General features: G+C 30.7%; 2 protein-coding genes across 3 annotated transcripts; one reads left to right on the top strand and one right to left on the bottom strand.

The window, feature by feature from the left end:
• Positions 1-2,189: 2,189 nt before the first annotated feature.
• LOC107369197 (uncharacterized) lies at positions 2,190-5,138 on the top strand. Its single transcript, XM_015937125.2, has 4 exons — positions 2,190-2,502; positions 2,624-4,060; positions 4,248-4,441; positions 4,513-5,138. Exons 1-4 carry the CDS (start codon positions 2,338-2,340, stop codon positions 4,721-4,723), a joined length of 2,007 nt encoding a protein of 668 aa, XP_015792611.2. The 5' UTR covers positions 2,190-2,337; the 3' UTR covers positions 4,724-5,138.
• A 965-nt stretch (positions 5,139-6,103) lies between these two features.
• On the bottom strand, positions 6,104-22,110 carry sNPF (short neuropeptide F precursor). Of its 2 annotated transcripts, none has more exons than XM_089268797.1 (4): positions 22,011-22,110; positions 21,746-21,819; positions 7,696-7,865; positions 6,104-7,011 (listed from the first exon to the last, which is right to left on the bottom strand). In XM_089268797.1, the coding sequence occupies exons 3-4, from the start codon at positions 7,808-7,810 to the stop codon at positions 6,815-6,817; spliced, it is 312 nt and encodes a 103-aa protein (XP_089124923.1). In that variant the 5' UTR covers positions 7,811-7,865; positions 21,746-21,819; positions 22,011-22,110; the 3' UTR covers positions 6,104-6,814. The 2 variants fall into 2 exon arrangements, with proteins under 2 accessions (XP_089124923.1, XP_089124924.1); XM_089268798.1 differs by having other exon boundaries at positions 7,711-7,865.
• Between the last annotated feature and the right edge of the window lie 715 nt (positions 22,111-22,825).

Genomic DNA, 22,825 nt, shown 5'->3' with positions numbered 1-22,825 from the left:
TGGAAGATTAATTAGTGCGATTGTACTAATTTGCACTGAGCTGTTTATATTATTAATGGGTTCAAATCAACTTGAGTCAAGGAATTTATGATAAATTAAATCGAAACAGGAGGTTAACAATTTTGATTCAACTCGCTTATGTTTGTCTTCAGACTGACTTGTGTTCAGTCCGACTTTAACCCGATTCTGCACTCAATTTTACCAGTTTTTTCAGGTGCGTTAAAACCTTGTCTGACTATTGAACTGATTATTTAGTTTACTGACTGAGTCACCTAAGGAATTTAATGTAACATTGTAGACTAATTTAAACCTTTCATTATTCAAATAGTCTGAGTCAATTTGACTTTATTACATTGTAAATGCCAAAGTTAAAAATTGGAACAGATTGTCTGATTTTTGAAATGTTAAGGCTTTACCTTGCTACCAAGCACTATCAGTTGAACCATTAATCAGTGTATTCAAGTACTGGCCACTTAGCAAAAGATATTGATAGTCTAATACATTTCAAGAGACACTAAGAGTGTTTCATAAATTAGCTCATCTTGTAGGGTCCAATAGAGTCTTTTTTGTACCCAGAACCTTCACTGGTCTTTGCATTAAAAATGGTTGTCTTGTCTGGGTTTTACTGTTGCTTTATTTTGGTTTAACCTTTTCCTAACCACCACAACATCAGTGGAATTAATGATTCATAATTTTGATCGCCTTTTCTGATCATAAACCTTTATCTCTATCTACCTGTTCACTATGGCTCACCCTGTAGCGCTGAGAGAGGAATATTTTTTTACGTTTAACTGACAAACATGCGTACCACCACAACAGGCTTTTGCCATATTTATCAAGATGAAATTAGATAAACTTTTCTGCCCTTAATAATACATCAAGTACTCTTTGTCTAATTAATGTACCGTTTGTACACTTTCTCATTTCTGTTCATCTTATTTTCAGTTTAATTACACAAGCTCGCTTGATTATTCAATCATTTCGACTTTTTGTTTTGAAAAATAATCAACAAAATTGTTAATTCAATGTGCTACATTAATTGATTCACCTTATTGAAACTTTGTATCAACAACCAAAACTGTCTGGTAAATAAGACAAAGGAAAGCAAAACGACTCATCAAGTCAACTTGAGACCTTTTTTATTTATCTTTTTTCCAACGTCTTTTATTTTGCTTATTTTCTGAGTTAAGGGTTACTTTTGTTCAAAGAGTAAAGGAAGAAGAGAGAGCAATTCAATACTAACTCTGAACCAAAATTTTTTTTTGGTGTCAGAAGATGGCGCGAGAAAGAGACTCTTTCTTTTTACTTTCTTTACAAATTTTTTACTCTCTTTTTCTCTTTCATTTCTCTTTCTTTTTATAATTGAAAATTTAATTAACACAATTGATATCAACTTTGGAAAAGGCTTTTTTGATTGTTTTTCAATGTTTTCAATGTTTTTTTAATTGATTTTTATAATTTTGATGCTTAGGTTTCTTATTTATGATGATTATATGACGATTTAACAGAAAAAAGGTCATTTCAACTAGTAAAGTCTGAATTGATCAAGCAAAAGTCTATCAAAACGTTTTCATAGTCATTGTATTAAGGTTTAGGTAATATTTTGGTTACGATAAACTTTTCCTGCCAATAAATTCTGAATTTATTCTTGACATTGGTTAGATTCATAATTTGATGATAAATTCGTTAACCGATAGATATGTCCAACATTATACTAACGACAATTGATTCACCATTTGCTTTATGTGAAAGTGAATTCCCGTTAAATCAATGAATTGTGAATTTATTAGAATAACCAAAATATTACCTAAACCTTGATACAAGGACTATTAAAACTTTTTGGTAGACTTTTGCTTGATTAATTCAGATTTTGTTAGCTTTAAAGGCATTATTCTGTTAAATCATCACAAATTCATCATTATGTTAGAAATCATAGCATCAAAATCATTAAAAACAATTAAAATAACATTAAATACATTGAAAAGTAGTCAAAAAAGCCCTTTGCTAATGTTGCTATTAATTGTCTTGATTTAATTTTCAATGCTGAAAAGAAAGAGAAATGAAAGAGAAAAAGAGAGTAAAAAGTTTGTAAAGAAAGTAAAAAGAAAGAGTCTCTTTCTCGCGCCATCTTCTGACACCAAAAAAAAATTTTGGTTCAGACTTACTATTGAATTGCAGTCTCTTCTTCCTTTACTCTTTGCTTTTGTTTCTTCTGCAACATTGAAAACTTTATCTCTGTTTAATCTTTCTTAAGATTTATCTGCTGCTTCTTTTCTTCTTCTGTGGAAATTTATTTTTTTTCTTCTGGTGTTTTCAACTTTCTCTGTTTATCACATAATGGTTCCTGATACTGCTTCATCGATTCGTCCTCACCTTTCTTCCAGGCCTGAAAAGGCAATCTTGTGCCTTGTTTGTTCGGATAAATCATTTGGAAATAATTTTGGTGCTATCACTTGTGAATCATGCAAGGCATTTTTCAGAAGAACGGCTAATGAGCGAGATGTAAGTTTCCCCTTTTTTTATCTTAATCATAATCAATGAACATAAAAAGCAATTTATCTTTTTATTTTATCCCCTTGTTTAATAAACATTGTTTTCCTTTGATCTCCTTTTAACTACTTAGAAACTGGCTTGCCCGTTCAATGACAATTGTGAGATAACCATCGCTACTCGTAAACATTGCCGCAAATGTAGACTCGAAAAATGTTTTGCAGTTGGAATGATAAAAGAATGGATTCAATCAGAGGAACAGCTCAAAATTCGACGTGCCATTCTCAAAGAACGTAAACTTCGTCGTGAAATGGGTGCTAATGGTCAAGCCATTAAAAGGTTTAGATCGAGTCCCTCAAGGGTACCAGAAAGCGTTGGAAATGATATCAATGGCAATTCCAATTCTATGTCTTTTCCCGATAAACGGGAAAGAAACATATGGACAAGTATGGCCCAAAAAATGGATAGTTCAAAATTTCACAAGCAGCTAGCTAGTTCATTACAAAACAGTGTCTCCAATTGTAAAGGATACGATAGTCAACAGTCTGTTGCTCAATTTTTCAACAAAATTACTGATCAAAATTTCTTCGCCAATCTTGTAAAGTCAAATGCGTTTGGTTCAGGTCCTATGCGTAGCTCAATCTCTCGCAATTCAGATCAACCAAGTCCAAACCAACGATCGTCCGTCATTGCATTCACTGGAAAATCCTCTACTTCTTCATCCCCTGCTTTGTCAGTATCATCTTCACCCGATCAAGGCAACCAAGATACTTGTGATGCCAGTATTAAGAGCATGCACGATGATTTAGCTCCAGAGGTTGATATATACCCAGGCAACTTTGATCCCGATTGTCATCCGATTTACCAAAGTTTAGTCAAGAAGAAACCACCAGTTTCTTCTTGTCTAAATACATCATCTTCATTATCATCACCAACATTTTCATTTACCTCATCTACAGCTTCATCGCCAACATCTACACCAACATTCAACAATTTAACCTCTAAAACAACCTCATCATCACCTCCAGCATTTTCATCAGAAACTCCAACAACTTCAAAAGACTATCCTCTAAGAACCCCAACAGAATCATCTGTATCAAATAAACAACTTGAACCTTTTGCAAATGAAAGAAGTGATGCTACAGACGAAGACATCATTAAAATTAATCAAAATCCTTTGGATTTACCTTCCGAATCTACCGCTAAATCAGTTAGTTTAAATGTCTTCCATCACATAATTGACTCTTATTTCACACGAATTAACATGAGGAGTGAAAAAATTTCCAAAAGTTATGCACTCAATTCAATGGAGGAATCCCGTTTGATTGAACTCACCCTTGCTTATGGTGCTTTCAACGAGCCCCTCGCATGTTCCTGTACCTCTGTAAACAATTTACTTATTAACTGTTACAATGTTTCAATTTGCCAGTTGATTACCATGACAAAGAAATTAACAGCATATAGTGAGCTTCCTGTAGAGGACCAAATCACATTACTAAGAGGAACCTTTGCTGATATTTTGGCAATGAGAGGAGCCTTTCTGTTCGATTCTAAAACTTGTTCTTGGCCTGTAAGTTCATTATCAATCCTTTTTCTTACGCTCATAGTAACTGTTATTGTTAACGTTGTTAGTAACGTTTCAGTACAAAGAGTTGCTATGACAGCAAATCACAGATTTGCTTAACTTTCTTTTTCAAATCTGAACAAAATAACATAAGTGTCCAAAGCAGTTTTATTAACATTTATTTATCTTTCAGGTCAAAGGAACTTCATGGTCAATTAAAATGGATCAATTATTTAGCATTGATGAAGCTTTTTACAAAACCTATTTAGATTTTATAAATGATCTAAGCTCAAATTGGCGCTCAAATGTAATCATCAATCAGTTGATCCTTGTAATAATGTTATTCAATTGTAACCTTTCTGGTCTCAAGTCTCCTGAAGCTATAAGGTAAATAGTCCGAATTGAAATTCATAAAAGGCAACTATTTAAACTAATTTTTATTTTATTTTTATCCTTAGGTTGGAGTATTGTGCTTATATTTATCTACTTCAACGTTATTTAGAGTCAAGTCTCAACTTCAAGGAAACACCTAAAGAAACTTTGTGCCATATTTTGGGTAAAATAAACCAACTACAAGATTTGAATCGGAATCTGATTCGCCTGCCAAATGGTCAATCTATTGAGAATCTTAAAATTGGAAGTTTGGATTCTCTTTTGCTTCCAGATTGAATCGATATCGGTTTTAGGAATTTACCCATTTTGATCAAGCTGTTTCTTCCAACAAGTTCATTGTTTTTATGCTAATCAGTTCAACGTTTCTTTATTTCATTTTAAATCATCGCAACTCGAGAAAATTTTGGTATTGCTACAGTAGTCAACAATGTAATTCAGTTAATTCGTTCATTCAATAGATGAAAATATTCCAATGGAGTTCATTTCCTAATTTTAAAATATTGAGATTTTTGAGAGACAAAAATTTTTATTACCATTCTCTTTAATACTTTAATTATCATCAAAATGTCTATTATTATTATATACCTTCAACTATAAATTGTTAATTTTCTCATCTTGTTTGCTATTTCTGGGTTGTAATTATATGTATCCTCAAAGTTTATCAATAAACACGCCACATTCGACCAGATAATTGTTGAATTATTAATTAATGACCAATTTCGTTGAATTCGCAAAATGAAAAATTTGTCAATAAAAGCTTGCAGATGTGCTGAAGCCATCCATTTTATACTACTCTATCCTTTATCAATATTAGTCGATACCTAAATCATTCTGGAGATATTCAGTCAATAAAATCCAGTTATTCACAATGAACATCACACTGCTGTGATCTGGATAAACAAATGAGATTGCATTTTACAGACAATGGATGGCGTTGTGTTCTGTAAGATACAAATGTTACATTTTCATGAATTGAATCTAAGTTGAACCTTCTAAGTCGAGTTCTCAAAGGTTCTTGTGGAGCAGAATTTCTGCAACACCTCAACCATATTCAACAATTTTCAATTTTAAAGTAATTGATTTCCGACACTAACTGGTACATCCGATTATCAGCTACTTCAATTTGGATCAAGCTTGAAATAGTCTTGATTGTTGCTTATGTTCAACCTTTGTACCCTTCATTCTTGAAAGAATCCATTCAATAACCTTTAAAAATTTTGTTCACTAAAATCAGCAACTCTTGATAGTGGTAGCTCTGAAGCCATGAACCTTTTATTTCATTTTCAGGTTTTTTCGCGAAAAATCTCAAAAGAGGAAACAATTAGAAATGCTGCTTCAGGAGATTTGCTGCTTTCTAAGTTTCAAGTCTACAGCCGTTGCCCAGATACATAGCATTTAAAACTGTACAATAAATGAGTCCAATATTAGAATGATTGATCAATTAATCTTTGGTACTTATTGTGCTTTAGTTTGCGACTCATGGCTAATATAGCGACGAAAAACTTGCCTTTGCTATCGAGGTTTTTCTCAATAAAATCAGAGTAAAAGGGCTTTTTATCAATCTAACATCAGTTATTAATAAAATATCAAGTTCATTGTTGAACTTAATCATGACAGTCGATAGTTGAGATCGATGAGAGTAAAAGAAAGCAAGAATTTAAATCAACATTATTTTTACTGATAAAACAAGGACAATATGAATACAATAGATTTGAATTTAGTTAAACTCATCAACGAATAAAGAAATAAAATTTCAAACAAATGCCGTTGAAATGACAAACTTTGAGGAAAAGAACGAATTACAAAGTGAAATGGAATGCAAAACAAAGAAAATTGTCAACTTTATTGACTCAAATTGAACTTTTTTTCATCGTCTGAATGGCGATTATTGTATTCATCATGGAAGAGTTGAGACAAGAACATTATCTATTAGTTGAGTGAAAAAGAATGAAGAACCATGGACAAAACGAAAAATAATTTTTCTGTCAAAAGAAATTTTCATCTGATAACAACTGAACCGGGAATTGAAGTTTAATATGAAACCAACAAATAGACATTAATAAAATGATTTATCAAGTTTTGTTTCATCTAATCACTTTATATTCTTCCTAATATCCCATGAAATAGACCTTCTGTTCACTGGCGATATTCAAAGGTAAACTTGGCTGTAATTAAAAGATTGAATCCTATCCATTGATGAATTGGCTTTCACTTGTTGACTTTCTTGAACTTTATGTAAATATTTATGTATAAGAAGGAAAAAACAGTTTTCATTGTTTATTGATTTGATTGTTGTTGCTCTTAATTTGTTTTTGTCTGCTTTTTGACGTTCATTTGAAAACTTCTTAACATTTCGATTGATAGTTCTTATGCAGCATCGGCAATCTCAGTCATGCTTGGACGATTGGCCCAAGTTGGATCCGATCTTCGTCCAAACCGCAATCTCAAAGCTGGAGATCGACCTCCTTTCCTCTCCATTTGATGGCCAAATCGCAGGTACGCTTCAGGTGCGGGACCTTGATTTCTCATTAATAGTTCATAAAGATCTCTCAATTCTGAGACACCTTTGGATAAAAAAAGATTGAAAGCAATTAGAATTTTGAACGAGAAAAAAAGGAAAATTTCCTTTCAATTTAAATCACAACAAATTCATGCTTATAACAATACGATTAAAATGCAATACAAAAGTTTCATCATTTTATTGGAAATTTTCACCATCATGAGCTTTGTGAAAATCTTTTCATGCCCTTTTCAGTTGACATTGAAATGTTTTGGCAGAAAAAGTTATTCGCCACAAAATTTCCTTTCATTGAAACTTAAAAACGATTTCAAATATTCAAAGTTCACTTGCATTTCTCTATCAGTGATTAAGAAAGGATATTTAGTTTGAGCTTTTTTCATGGAAGAAGCTCTAATGAATGACTCTTCATTACATTGGAATATCACTTTTCCTTGATTCTACTCTTGTACTTCTTGTTGACTTTGTTGATCACATTTCCGTACAAACATTTAACCAAGTTTAAGTCAACAACTATTTTTGTACTTGCAATGTCCCAGTGAACGAGTCTAAGTTATCGTTCAATGGTATCGATGAACTGAAAGAGAAAAGGTTCAAAGTTGAATGTGAGGTGAAAGGTGATAATCGAAATGTGCATATTTTTGAACTTAATGTTGTGCTCAGTGCTCTTACAACAGTGAACTTTGTGAAATAAAAATGACAAAACTTAATCATCAAGTCTGTATCTAACCTAGTATCCACTTACTATCGTCGTTTGAATTCACATGACTTGATGCAAGCGGGCTTAAAATGAGGAGAACTGAGAATAAGATGAAAAGAGAAACAATCAAGTTTGATTTAACCATGATGAATCTGAATTCTTGTTCTGTTCAATTCGATGTGATATCAAACCAGATTAATCTGTAGAGCAAAGAAAAAAAGAGTAAAAAATGAACATTAATAAACACGGAATAAAAATGAAACAATGAACATAAAAAGTGATTTCATTCAATGAGATTACTTCCAAACATGAAAGAAACAATATTGATAAATTTCCAACTGGGAATGTTCGAGGAGTGAAAAAAAGATAATGATGAGTTTTGATAATGATTTTTTTGGTTGCAAAGAAAAAAACACTTTTCCATGTTTACCAGTCGAGATAATCATTGATTTGAATTAGCATTATTATTACCTTAATCAAATCAAACTATAGGTGCAAACAATTGCATGGAAAAGGTTATCAAAGTTGTGATGAAGGCAGAAAAAACATTGAACTCATTTGCAACTGGAAATTGCGTCGAAACGAATGATAACAATTACCAACTTGCATGATATTAATAATGATAAATTAGTACTTGATGAATATCAGGTGAACAAGCTCTTGAATGTTCTTGATTGAATGATTGAATATTTGAATAATAATCATGTTATTCGACATTCAATTCAACAACTTGTTTTTTTCCCTAAAAATATTCAGAATCTCAATTGAAACCTTAATAAATAAGACATTTGACCAACAGCAACCAATTGAAATGCTTTCAACTTTGCAATGAATCTGCTTTTGAATAAATTTCGAGAAAAGTTTACTCGAAATTTCGAAAGTTTCCTTTCATTTAAAGTGAACTTTTTGCGAAATAATTTTCAGACTTTTTTCCCTTTTTGATGCTCAATCTCATGAGTCTTTTGAATGGACTTTATTTGCCTGGAAAAGTATCTTTGCTATTTTTAATTCAATAATTATTGTCAATTAATAATTCATTTGATTGGCATATTTACGACCAAAGGGTTGAAGGTAAATCTGGTAAAAAGAGTTTAACTTTTTTCGACAAAAATTGAGGGTAAATATGCCAATCAATTGAATCATTTATCAGTTTAAAGTCTAGAACATGTAACTTGTTCAACTGTTTTCATGTAATTCATTTTTCTTTTTCTTTTTGTCATAAATCAAGGCTTTTGATTTTTTATGTTTTACTAATTATTGAGCATTTCAATGGAGCTATAAAAAGTTCATTTCGAAAATAATTTATTGAAGTTTTTAGTGAAGGCAACTTGTTTCTCAATTTACCATTTTCCCCATGATTAGTCGTAAAAGATGAACTTTATTCTGCCTGAAAAATTTACTCGAATTTCAATTTTAATGCTGAATTGTCAACAATTTGAACTTTTACCCAATAAATTGCTGCTTTCGAGGTTAAATTAATAATAATTTCAAAGTTGGTATTGAATTTCGTTGACAAACTTTTCATCAAATCAAGGATAACACATTAATATTCAGGTTATTAATATCATAGGAATTGAATGAAAATGATGGATAAGCCAAGTCATTTAACTGCCTTCAATATCATTGAACTATTTGTGTTTCGCCGGAAATAGGAGATCAGTGGTTCGAAGCACACAATTTTGTTCTGTAACTCCTTTAACAATAGAGATAGTGTTGCAAGTAATGGATCCACGATTCAAGTGAAACGATTTCACTGATATTATTGCTTCTACCGAGGCCATTGCAACCATAAACCGAGAGTTGGATTCTCTTCAACCTATTCGAGTATCAGATAGTGTCAGAAGTCAGGATAACTTTGATGGAATATGGATTTTAATAAACATTCTTCAATCTGATTTATGTCTAAATAATCATTCTCATAACGAAAGTTTCCTTTTCTAAACAGGCAATTGTACTCTTGCTTAGGTGCCTTTGCATCTGGTTGTACCTTCAATCTCAGTTTTATCCAAAGGAGTTTTCCAAGGCATGAAATCTCATGAACATCAGCAAGCATAGATCATGGATCATGTTTTGATCTATCTGATTGTAAGGGATTGACACATCATTTCATTCTTTCCCCTTAAACTATTTCTTAATCATCAATCTTTAGCCATATTTATCACTCATTAATGTCATTGGTCAATCTTCACTAACAAGTTCTTTTTATCTAACTCAAACATTGTATATAAACAGTTTCCTTTTCCACATTCTTTAGTCAGTCACAAGTCAGTCAGTCTTTGTTATACTTATCCGTCATTACCTCAGTCGTACTCAGACTTAAAATATTCCTTTTCAGAAATCCTTTGGACTTCTGCTGCCCTTATTCTTTAATCATTAAGATTTAATTTACTGACCTTTAAAGTATTAATCTGAAAACATTGAAATTACAAATAACCTTTAATTCTGTGATATTAAATAAAGTGCTCTCTCTGGATAAAACATTCGTATTCATATTTATTGTTGTTAGGCTTTTGTGTGCCTTTAATTCATCCCTTAATTACGATCTCGGTACACATTCAATAATTCATTGATTGTGGTCTTGTCACAGACCCTCACCCTAACATGATCATCTGAAGCTATCGGATGGACTTATAATGATGAGAGTTGATGCTGTTCAATGTATCCGAACTTATTAATTTAATTGTTTGTCATTTTTTATTTAATCTATTAAAGTCGATTATTTATTCATCATGTTCAATTAGGTTCTTTAATCGATCAAGAAATCATCTATTTTTAAAGCTTTATTGATTAGTCAAGATATTTGAACGCTCATAAAACAGTGCAAGTAAATGCTTCGAGACTAACACCAGTCAGTTCAAAAAAGATGGAAGTTTTAAAATGAATATCACTGAAATGCAATAAAATGATCACACAGATCGCAATCGATCATCTGACCTAGTTAACTATCATTACTTCAAATTTGAGGATATCTCAACTTGCGAAATACTATTTGAACTTTTTTACAAACTCGACTCATTGGCTGAGTATTGAACATCGGAAGTATAAAGTATTATAATAGTATAACAAGACTGATTTTGGTAAATCAACTTGAAAGGATTAACCTTTTTGGATGAAAGAATTTGGAAACTTTCTTCAAATCGTTCGAAAAACAAGATTTTTATAAACGTTTTCTTCCCATTGAATTAACTAACATTGTAATCATTATTGTATAAGAAGAAAAGCTGATTAAAGTGTTTTCAATTAAGAATTGCTCAGTAATTGATTGCATTTTAACTACGAATTTTATTTTTAATCAGTTTAAACAGATAAGGTCAATACGACAATAGACAATTCATCATTGTAATTAAAGATCAACAAAATTCTGATTACGTTAATTAACGTCAAGTGTTAAGAGTGGCAAAACTGATTGACACTATCAATTAACAATCGAAGGTGAAAGCAAACAAAAAATGGATAATTAATTGTTTCATTTATTCCTGCAATATTGTAATAACTTTTACATGAAAGTTTTGATGTTATCTCAAGTGGATTCATCGTTTTGCGCCCAACATTAAAGGTTAAATTTGCTGAACCCGTTTGCATTGGGATTTACAAGTTGAGGTTAAATGTAAAACTTTGAGCCTTTAAGACTCTTGTCAACTCCAACTGTAACCCATTAAAGTCCATAATCTGTTTAGTTGTAATAACACAATAAAAACATCAATAATAAGATAATTTTTCCTTGTCAGGTAATCATTTTCATGACATCAAAACTTTCAATTCTCATTGTTCCAACGTTCCAACATTAGAACATAAAATTGCACTAAAAAATGGATTCAAAATTCAAAGTTTCTTCCAAACAGTTTTCAATCAAATTCCCTTCAAGATTGAGTTGTCAAAGCATGACAAGCTTGATTCTAATCGATATTCACATTGGCAACAATTGATAACAAAAGACTGATCCATTTTAATTCCTCAATTGAAGTGAATTAAAAAACGTTTAAGAAAACTAATTCAATAGATTAACTCACAATGTCACTTGAATTTTAAAGTTAATCTTTTGAAATTATATCATGTTCCCTATTGTTTAAACCAAAAAGAAGAAGATTATTCTTTCATGATTCTTAAAGTTTGTAAATTACTTTGTTCACCATTTGTCTCCTCGAAAGTAGTTCAAGCTTCATGAAGGATTCAACTCTTTTAATGAGCAGCTAAAAACAATCGACAAAAGAAAAAGCAAGAAAAGTTAAAGATTAAAAAGATTGCCTTGAAATTGACAAAAGCAACAACTCGATGAAAGATGTTTATTTATTGCATTAAAATGATAATTATTAGGGTTACAAGGAAAAACAAAGTTGCCGTTAAAAAGGTTCGTGACTTGAATAGTTGACTGAAGACTCGAACCAGTGTGACAAATGTACAAACATCACTTTACTGTTGATTGTTTTCAGTTCAATTTATAGCTCTCATTCCACCTCATTATCTTCATTATCCTTAACACTGGCCGTTACTAATACTTTGGACTGGAGTTTCATTTTTTTCTCATTTACTTTTCTTTTCTTTTGACACTCATTTACACTGAACATTCAGCGGTTGGAACACATGTAATCTTGAATTTGTTAGACTTGAATAATTCATTAGAAGACAAGAAAAGTGTTTCCAGATTAATCTGTAAATTGCAATATGAATAAACATGAAAATGTTGAAATTTATTCCTTGGTTCATGTTGCAAAATTGGAATGGAAAAAGTGACCAAATTTTGATTGAAACCTTTTCACCCATCAAACCATATATTTGATTAAATTGGATAATGATATTGATTGAGAATGATTTTTTTCATTTAACGTCAGTTGATTCAAAGGTGTACAAAGGTTGTCTCGAAAAGCATAGAAACGATCAAAATGATTGGAAATCAAAGTGATCAATTTAAAGGATTGAATTGAATTGATAGTGTCAACTTGTGCAGAGTTAAATGTTAAACTCACAATTTCATTACATTTACATGAACTCTCAATGTGACAATATTCAATTGAATAACAAAATATTATTTGAGCTAAAAGTTGGATGGAAATGATTTCTGGTTCATTTTGGAGAAAAAAATTCTGTTTCTTTACTGTTTACCAAACTTGTCATTTTTCGCCTAATTACTGAACTAATTGATTGATTGGTTCAACAATTTTCGTCAATTTATCTATTCTCATGAGTAATCAATCAAATGGAATCAACAATTTGTACAAAAGTAAATAGCATTTTTAAATGTTTCAATTTACGACGAGAAAAGTCAATTACTCAATTAGATGAACAACATTTTTTTATTCTTGTTCCAAAAGTCTGATGATTCTAAAGATAATTGATGAAAAAGTTGAGCTTCTTCATTTGGAGCAAAGAGAAGCTGAATTTAATCATTTTGATTGATATAATTTACTGGACAAAATCGATAAATTGTGTTGATTCGCTTAGAAAATTTGATAATTATTCTAATGATTATCGTTTGGAGCAAACAATGGAACAGATTTTTCTTTTTTCAATGAATCACAAATTGTTTCAAACTGTCATTACCATGTAAACCAAATTCTAAGCCATAACATGTTTTTAACTCGCTATTGTACTGCTACTTTCACTCCCAGCATCAGGGAGTGAATTTACTATTGCTTTGTGTTTGGCAGAATATGAATACATTTTGTCTTCTTTCCAAGAACAAATGTTTTTATTCTCTGGATAAACAGAAAATGATAATCAATTTTCCATGAAATGGCATTTTCTGACTACAGATTATTCCATATTATATCAGATTATTTTCAGATATTTATGGCTCTTCTTGGATTAACTGAAAGATTAAACAAATAATTAGTGAGTTTAGAAAAAATTTTGTTCACTCATCAGAGTAAAGTTCATTTACTAAGGAATTTCATGCAAAATTATCTTTAGTTATAGTTTGACGCCTACATCATGGAATCTCATTCTTAGTTCATCTAAACTCAAACTCAAGTCTAGAGTTTGATACAATTTTGAGGTTCGATTGAATCGATAGCTAAAGTTTGCGCAACTTCTAACTTGAATATTACAACTTCATTGACCAGCTTCAGGATAAAATAGTGAAAATTTTTCATCACCAACTTGAAATACTAAAAGAATCTCAGATGATTGCTCTTTATTTAGTCATGAAAAAGGTTGAAAAAACGTTGATTTGGAAAAGAAAAGTTTTACAAAAATTTTTGTTCCTTATTGAATGTCAGTTTTCGCTTGCATGATACCTTACATGATGAATTGAATAATCTTTGTTGTAGTTTCTTTTCCTTTTCGTTTTTCGAAAATTTTGTCCCTTTTCTTTCCAAGTCAACTGATTTTCTCTGAAAGAGAAGTCAGAATAACTTGCAAGGTTTGTCTACATTGTATTGTATTTGAAAGTAACTAAGGAAAAGGTAAATTCAAATAAAGTTGATGGTAATTTCAAGTTTCAATAATGTTGAAGCTTTACAAATGTAAAGTTTACATTTTTGTCTAAATTTTGCCATTTGTTTAATCAAATGTTCAACACTTTGTTTGAAACTTTTTTACTCAACTTTTCTTTGCTCATTTCTTGATGAACTTTTTTGCTTTTCACTTCTTTGTACTCAATATTCAGTTTGTTTGCATCAGGGAATGAAATGTATTTTCAGTTGTGAAGGGAAAAAATAAAGTTAAACACTTTTATTAATTGTCACTTTGCTTGTTTATCCTAAGGTTTTGCTTGGTGCACAAATGGTTCTCTTCATTATTGTTATTACTGGCATTTGAAAGTGAACATGATAATAAAATGTGTTTACTGTAACAATGATGATTTTGGGTGAAAAGGGTTTAGAGTTGATCATGTTTAATGGCAGTCTTATTCGGGCTTAACCAACATTAAGGAAACGAAGAAGGTGATGATTGAAAAAAGAGTCAACAACAGGCGAACAGTGACTTTATTAAGTGCCATTTTCAGCTCTTGTTTCCTTGTAAAGTCATTCATCTTATACTCATTGTTTTCAAATCAACATCTGCTTAATAAAGACGATTCCAGTCCAACTTAATTGTTAGTAATGATTCGATGAATAACGAAGTTACTGACATTTGTTTTTGTTTTCCTTTCATTCGAAATTTGACATATTTTTAAGATACAATTGGCATAATTAATCGAAGCAAAGGTTAATCATCAGTATTTAGACATTTTTGCCAGACAAATCAATTCATAAGCAAATGCAACGTTTAACTCTTGTCTTTTGTTGAACCTTTTAAAGACTTTCACTATTGAATATTCAGTTTGATATTAATTATTATGTATCTTTAAGTTGATCTATGAACATAGTAAACACTTGCAAATGCAAATGGAAGGCTTTTCTTACTTTGCATGAATATTCATTTTCTTCGCAAAAATTTTATTCTCATATGAAATATGTTTAACCTGAGCAGTTGCCTCGACATTTGTGTCTATTAAACTGATTTCAACCCACGCATTGATTTCGAGGCTAACTGTCAGATACAGAATTGATTCATATTATCGACTGAACCTTGAGTGTATCTTCGCACAAAAGAACAAGTTACTTCTTCTTCCATATCAACCATACTTTCAAAGTTTTCGCTTCGAAACACACTTGCAAACAAATCATATTGAGCTAAATCAAACTTGCTCGAATACACCTGTTGACAATTATTCAAGGTCTAGGTTTTCGTAAGAAAAGATTCTCTTAAGTCAGTCACAAACTCGAATCCTTTATGGGTTTGAGAAGTAATCATCACTTCGCTCCAACTGCAACAGAAAACAGAATTCAAGTGATGGCGAATGGCTACAGCACGCGATGGTAAATGAAATAAACGAAGAAACAACAAGAATTTCTTTTCCATTCTCTCATTCGATTAATCAAGTCACATGAAGGATGAATTATAAATTGCTTCTGATTCTAAGAACTGCGAATTCTCTGGTTAGTTTGTTTTCATGATATATGGTTAACCAGAAAAGAAATGATAGCAATTGAACAATTAACAATTTTCATAGTTTCCTGGCCTTCTCTCAATTGAATGATTGCCTGCACTGATTGTACTTTACAGTGTCAAATAAATCAACTAACCAAGCAATTTAACGTAATTTATGAAACTCGGTGAAAAGAAGAGCAAAAAGTGTTCCCTTGATGTACAATTAACGGCACCAAAAGTGTTCATCTTTAAGAAGAGCAAAAGTTAATCATAATATACCCATTAACGTGATGAAAACGTAAAGTTTTTTTATTTCTTTTCTTCATTATTCTTTCATTTCACTTCTTTCAATCGCCAAATATCAAAGTTTAAACTGAAAGTTTCTTCAAAAAATTGTTTCAATTCTTATATTCTTATGAAACAAGAGGAAAACAATGAGTTAACCCAGTAAAATAATACATTTATATATCAAAAATTTTCTTATTCAACTTTATTTCAAAACTAATATCAACTTACAACTTGAAATCATCATTTTTACTGTCTGTGTAAACTTGTTCAGTTGTGAAAACGAATAACACAGGAAAAGAGAAAAGAAGAAGAAAATTATCACTTGAAGTAGATTTAATGCTGAAAAATGTTCAACAAAATGAAATTTCAAGAATCTTTCCATTCCATTTTGTTCTCGTCTATAAAAGCAAAAGTAAAAAATCTCGTCTCATTCAGTTTCTCTGGAAACAGTTGCATTTCCTTTCAATCCAAGCCTTTCAATTTTACATTTTGACCACTTTGATTGACCCAAACTTATACCATAACTTGAAGTTGAAATATTTTTATTGACTGTCGTGTTGACAACAATTGAGTTGTCATGAAAGAAGGAAAAAAAAGTTCTTAAAGTAGTTAATGTTTTCTCATCTGTTTAGTGGCTTATAACATTTCAAGTTTCAACATTTCATAAACTGAACTCGAAAGGGAACCTTCCAAATTTGGATTAACTTACAACTTGTCCAAAGTGCAGTTTGACTGCTAACTGAATTAGTTCATTATCTGATCAACAAAAATAACATTAATTATAAGAAGAAAAATGTTTTCAAAATGTTCTTTGCAAAATCGAGCGAATTAACTTTTCTTTTCTTAAACATTTCGCCTTTTTAGCATAACCTAGCAATTTAAAGATGAAATTTCATTGCATGTTAAAATCTGATTAGATTCTCCGATTACTTAGAATCTTGAAATGGATCATTTAAGTGCAATTCATCTGATTAGACTTAAGGTTCAATTAAAATGCGATTCCCTCAACAATTTTTCCCTCTTGATTGCATTTCAATTTTTCTGTTTACTCAGCTCAAAGTCATCTGTTTATAAACCTTTCATGTTGATCAGTTCATAATGATTTAACATGATATTCAGCAAACATGTAATCTTTAAAAACGAAGCAAGACGAATCTCAAATTCTGTAAACTTGAAATGACAAAACATTGACCTTTTCCGATGAAACCTTTCAATGCCTTGCATTTGTTGAATAACCATTGATAATCATGAATTCAGGGTGATATTTAAATTGCATAATTATTGAATAACAAGCTTAACCGAAAGCTAATGAAATCGTGTTAATGAAGAGTTGAATGTAACACCAAACCATTTATTTCAATTTTTGATACACACATTGAGCTAATATAAAATAATAGCATTTGAAGCAAGATTGTTAATTAACTCTGTAGACGTTTTGTCCGTAAGAAACAACAATTTCTCATTGTAAGCAGATGAACTGAGAATAATTATTTTTTAATATTAAAATGTAACGATGATAAGAGTTGATGAGAATCCCAACTAACGGTGAACAATAAATTAATGCAAATAACGTTAATGTTAACTGTTAACAAATCTCTTATGAAAACTAATGATAATTCTTAATGATGTTATTCCTTGTAAATGAAGTAATATTGTAAAACCAAAGCTCTGGAGGCAAAAAAAGTTATCCTTTCATGATGAAAAGGTGTATTCTTGTTCTTGGAAGGCGAAGGCGAAGAGCAAAAAAAAGCGAAATAATGAAATGAATCATTTTTGAAGGTAAATATGATGAAAAACACCGAAAAAAAGGAAATGCTAAAACTGATAAGCAAATGAGGCTTAGTAATGATCTTGTTATGATAATGTTAACTCTGTTTTTTTGTATCATCTATTTACGTTAAAGGGTTTAACCTGGTTAACCATCAACAATAATCAAGTAAATGGGCAACAATGGAATGGATTAATGATGTTTACATTAATTATTGAAGCAAGGCAATGATTATCATGATTGAAAGTTGGATCCAGGTAAACAGGTTGAATGATGAAGAGAGAAGGAAAAATGTATCGAGTTGTGATTGTTTCCATCAAGTTGATCATCATTTCCAATCAACATTTCAATATCCAAATTAATCTCTTTTCAATCTAATTTCCGTAGAGATTAAGGTAAAAATGTTAACGAGGATAATATGATTATGGCCATTGTGTTGGTCTCGAGGTTCACTTGGATCATCATCATCTTTATGATCAACTCTGAAAAACGTTGAGTCAACAGTAATGACAATGTAAAACTATTTTCCCTGCAAATGAATACAATGTCAATTGATATCATGTAGTCCTGGTTACCTTATAATCATTAGACAAAAAGGTCAGCCTTTGTTTACTTTGTCCCTTTTACTTGTGACCTGTCAAATGGCAAATTGTTGCTTTTTTTGGATAAATTTTTGGTAAAAATTTTCTTTTCTCAATCAATAACCTAAATGTGACAATAATTTTGTCAACAGTCAGATCTTGTCCAGAATGTGAGACGAAATTGGGTTAAATTTGGTTTGGTTAACTGGATAATTGATCATTTTCAGGATGAAATTGAATGTACAAATTGGCGAGACTTTTGAAAGGTTGGAGAAGCAGGAAAAGACAAAAGACGAAAAAAACAATTGACCATTTCAAGTAAATTTATTGCAAGAGTAAACATTTCAAGATGTAAAGAGAGACAAAAATGATTACTGTAACTGGGAGGCAAAATTTATCGATATTATAAAACTGCCTTTTCGCCATTCTCTTCACATATCATAGTCAATCGAGTTAGCATCTTTATTGATTTTAGTCTCAACTGTTGAGTGAAATGTTTTTTCCCTTCAAACTGTTGCTCTTTCAATTACAACACTTTGTACTGTTGATTGGCTTTTTGTGAAAACTTTCATCAAAAATACTTTTATCTAATTTTACTTTTCCATTGTTAATAGGCTGGTAATTCAATTAAGATCACTTGAAATATTTCATTTTCTCAATCCATTTGCTATTTATGAGAAGAGAAAAAAGTATTTTCCAAAATGTGGACGTTAAACTGAACACTTGAACATCACTCAATGTTCAACGATCGAACTCATTACAAGGGCGAAATGTACATTTGCTCATTGAGCTACAATTGATGGTGACAAATGAGTAAAAATTGAATCAATTTGTTTTCCATGTTTCATCCTTGTCGCTCTTTTGCTCATTCAATAATCACATTTACATGAGATTGAATCTGATAATTTTTTTGTTTGTCCAACATGAAAAGTCAAGGATTATCAATTAGATTAACCTTGATTTAATCCAACAACTGTTTTCCCTCGAACTTGCTGTTGAAGGTAAAAGCGTCTGAAAAATATCATCAATTCAAATCTCAAGTGGAAATCAATTTTATTGATTAAATCATGTTGAGACGAAAACGTTTACTCTTGATTGGTATCATTGATAGTCGACAGCTTACACAATACATTTTACCATTAATTTGCATCATCATTAATATCGTCAAATCTTAATCAATCAAAGTTTCGATGGAAATTATTCTCACTCAATTCAATTGTTTTCATGGTAAAACAAGTAAAATGTTATTAAATTTACTCTTGCAACTTGTTGAACTTCATTACTAAATATAATCAACTTTATCGATTCCTTTTGATCCAATTTCGCAGTTTTTTTGTTGTTTTGTTTCAATTTTCTCCTTCATTTAGGTTCAACTCGAGATAAGATTTTCAACATTTAATTGACTTAAAAGTTGAAAACTCTTTTCGCAATTTCATGGAAAATTAAGACTCAAAAAATATGTCTGAAACATGATAAAACTCAATAATGGATGCAAATTTAATATCTTCTTTAGACGTTCCAATATTGGAATTTGATTCTTTTAAGTTTCCAAAAATTGGATTGAATTAAAATGAACTTTAATGTTGGATTTTGTTTAGCATTTGCTTTTCACAAATAATGATATTGAAACTTGATGGTTCTAAGTGTTGATTTACTGTAGCCACAGGCATTAAGTTTAAGCCTTTCCGATAAACGATGCTGCATATGCGAAACAATGTAGGCCAAGAAATAAATGCTTAAGATGCACTTTACTTTTATCTAATTTATATTGGATTGAATAGTTTTGATAAGTTTATTTCGATAATGATTTTGGCAGTTCGAAAGTCGATTATAAAAAGTGTTTAGTCGAGTTTGCACTTGGAATGTTGGCCAATGAATAAGAGGTTTCACGGTGAAGCTCAACGAATGATATCAATTTGAATTCATTAGCGATCATAAAAAATTTAAAGTCTAAATTTTGCACTTAGTTTGAAAAGGTTAAAGAATAGAGATGAAAATTGAACTGTCATAAAATTTTCAGTTGATGATCTTTTCACCAATTTACTGCAAACACAAAGCAGATGGAAAGAGACGTTGATCATGATAGTCATGAATAAATTGTGTTTCAATGGAAATCGTCAGAAAATGTGATTTCAATTAAAATGAACAATCAAAAGATCTTATCTTTTTTTCTGTTACATTTGAAAGAAACGCAATTTTCAGGGAAAATGGTGTAAATGATGAACAATAAAGTTGATTAATAACAAAATGTTTACTAAAATGGAAGCGATTCGTTTCAAATGAATAAATAAAAGCAAATTGAATGACACAAAAGGCGAATAAGATTGCGTTTTAAATCAAACTTCAACCCATTGAACCCAAAATTTTCAATTTTTAACTCAAAATGTAACAAAAACTATTCCAAGTAAAACCTTAATGAAATGTTTCCAACAAATTATTCTGTTTAGAAATTCAAGTTTCTCTGAATGCAGTTAATTAGATTGATGATAATTAGTTGAATCTATTTACAAATTGATTGCAAGTTGGTCAACAAGGAAAGGTGTCGAGTTGATTAAATAAAGTCAACTAACATCCGTAAGAAATCAAAGTCTCTTGACAATCGAAAGACTAATTAGAAACAATCAGCATTACTTGTTGATCATAAACTGTTTCTTGTTTTTTTATCTTTTTACACTTTCCGTTTCACAGAATTCAATGTAACGATAATTATTGGAATGAAATGAATTGAGATTAATGAGATTAACAGTTCAAGAGTCGCTTTAATCGGATTTTGTTTCTTTAGTTTTTTCATCCACTTTTATTCAAACCAAAACTCCCATCAATTCCCTGTTGATAAACTTATATTTAAATCTTTTGATGAGTTTAGTTTGCTAATAAATGTTGACGAAGAAATGCTTTTTTTATCCCAATCTCAATATAGATAATGTTTTATTGCCAACTTTAGAGTTATCATTTTTTCACTCCCAGTTATAGGTTCAGCTTTTCGCTTTGGGTCATTCGTTTCATGCAAATTTCAATCGAAATGAAGAATGAAATTGTCATGATTAATTCGATTTTCATTTTTTCTCGTTTTTTCACTCAATTAATTTGATTTATTTGACCAAATCTTGGAAGATTTGGAAAATTGAGCGATTTCGTTGGAACGAAGAAAAAAATTCTTAATGAAATTGAAAGGTTGATAGATGCTGAAGTATAAATTGAGAAAATGGCGAAATATGAAAAAAATGAATTCTCAATCTGATTGACATGATGAAATGAAGAATGTCAAAAATATCAGAATTTCTTTGAGTTATTATCAGGTAAAAAGTTGTTCTTGAGAAAGAAGAAACTTTTTTTGTTCTCTATTCTTTTCTTCTCTCTTTTATTTTCTTCAGAACAAAGCTTGGTGTGAATAAAGACTGAATTAAATTGAATCAATATCATGAACGGAAGCGCAAACATGAAAAGAAATCTTAAAATGTGGGAAATTCAATTGAAGACTTAGTTCAATGGAATGTCTTTTCCGATGAAAAATGAAACTTTATCAACTTACCTTAAATTGTAGGTTTAAAGGCAAAGGATTTTATCAACAATTTTGGGATAACTTTATCAGCCAACTTTGTATCTCTGTAATTATCCAAAGGGAAGACACAGAACATTAGAATCATGAGAAAGTTGAATCAGAATCGTTAGTGGATAAAACGGAAAAATAAATGAGAAATAAATTCTTTGTATCAAATCGTAATCGATCTCAATTTAAAATAAAAAACTTGAAAGGTTGAGAGAAACAAGATTAAAGTGATTAAAAATACTCACACAATTTATCTGAATCAACTGAAATCACTAATTGTTTTATCTTTCGATGAATCTTTGTTTCACTTGCAAACCAAGTTGAGTTACAAACTTGTTAACAGGAAAGGTTTTTCATGAATAACTGATTCAACAATCTTTTTATATTTCGCTAAGTTCAGAGGGAGTTTTATCATCATCATCATCATACTCGTCATTATTATCACAGTATAGTTCGAGATAGGACAGGGAATGAGCATTCTCCTTGTGAGAATTACTATCTTCAGAGTTCAACTTTACAATTTTTTTCTCTTCTTCCCTTTTCTTCGATTTCAACCTTTTCCTTCGAACAGAGATAATAATGATAATGATAGCCTACGACTGGGAGTTGTGATGTAACTGGATGATAACTTGGCCACTTGCTAGGAATCTAATGGGAAAATGCTTTATAAACCGAGAAAGAGAAGAAGAAGAAAAAGTGAATTCGAATGATAACTTTTTTTCTGTTTTGCATCTCGTCATCCTTCAATAATCATTATTATTAATACATTAAAATAATGTTTTTGATTCAATATTTTCTTTGTTTTTCTATTCTCACTACACTTGAACCGGAAATAAAGTTCAAGTTATTTTTGAGTAATTATTTCAACTAATATGTGTTTTGGTACAAGGGTGAGTCTTGAGCCAATAATCAGATAACATGTTTGCTTTGCTCTTTTCAGGGAACAACAGAATTTCACGTTTTCTTTTGCATTCATTTCGCGTAAATTAATGGCTTTGGTTTTTTGTTTCATTGAAGTTGAACATGCATTCACGATTCATGATTAACATGATTTATTTGGTG

The sequence above is a fragment of the Tetranychus urticae genome, chromosome 3 (genome assembly GCF_039701765.1).
Source record: "Tetranychus urticae isolate SD_2017Ah chromosome 3, NJAU_TeUrti_SD_1.0, whole genome shotgun sequence".
In the NCBI taxonomy this organism is placed as follows: domain Eukaryota; kingdom Metazoa; phylum Arthropoda; class Arachnida; order Trombidiformes; family Tetranychidae; genus Tetranychus; species Tetranychus urticae.
Note: the sequence above shows the minus strand (reverse complement) of the source record. Positions and strands in the feature narration are given on the sequence as shown.

Bases quoted from the DNA above. Each gene is read 5' to 3' on its own strand.
- LOC107369197 (XM_015937125.2), top strand. From the start codon at position 2,338: ATGGTTCCTGATACTGCTTCATCGATTCGTCCTCACCTTTCTTCCAGG. The intron at 4,061-4,247 runs GTAAGTTCATTA...TTTATCTTTCAG, and splicing joins CTAAAACTTGTTCTTGGCCT to GTCAAAGGAACTTCATGGTC. The intron at 4,442-4,512 runs GTAAATAGTCCG...TTTTATCCTTAG, and splicing joins AAGTCTCCTGAAGCTATAAG to GTTGGAGTATTGTGCTTATA.
- sNPF (XM_089268797.1), bottom strand. From the start codon at position 7,810: ATGGTTAAATCAAACTTGATTGTTTCTCTTTTCATCTTATTCTCAGTT. The intron at 7,012-7,695 runs GTTAGATACAGA...TTTTATCCAAAG, and splicing joins CGATAGTAAGTGGATACTAG to GTGTCTCAGAATTGAGAGAT.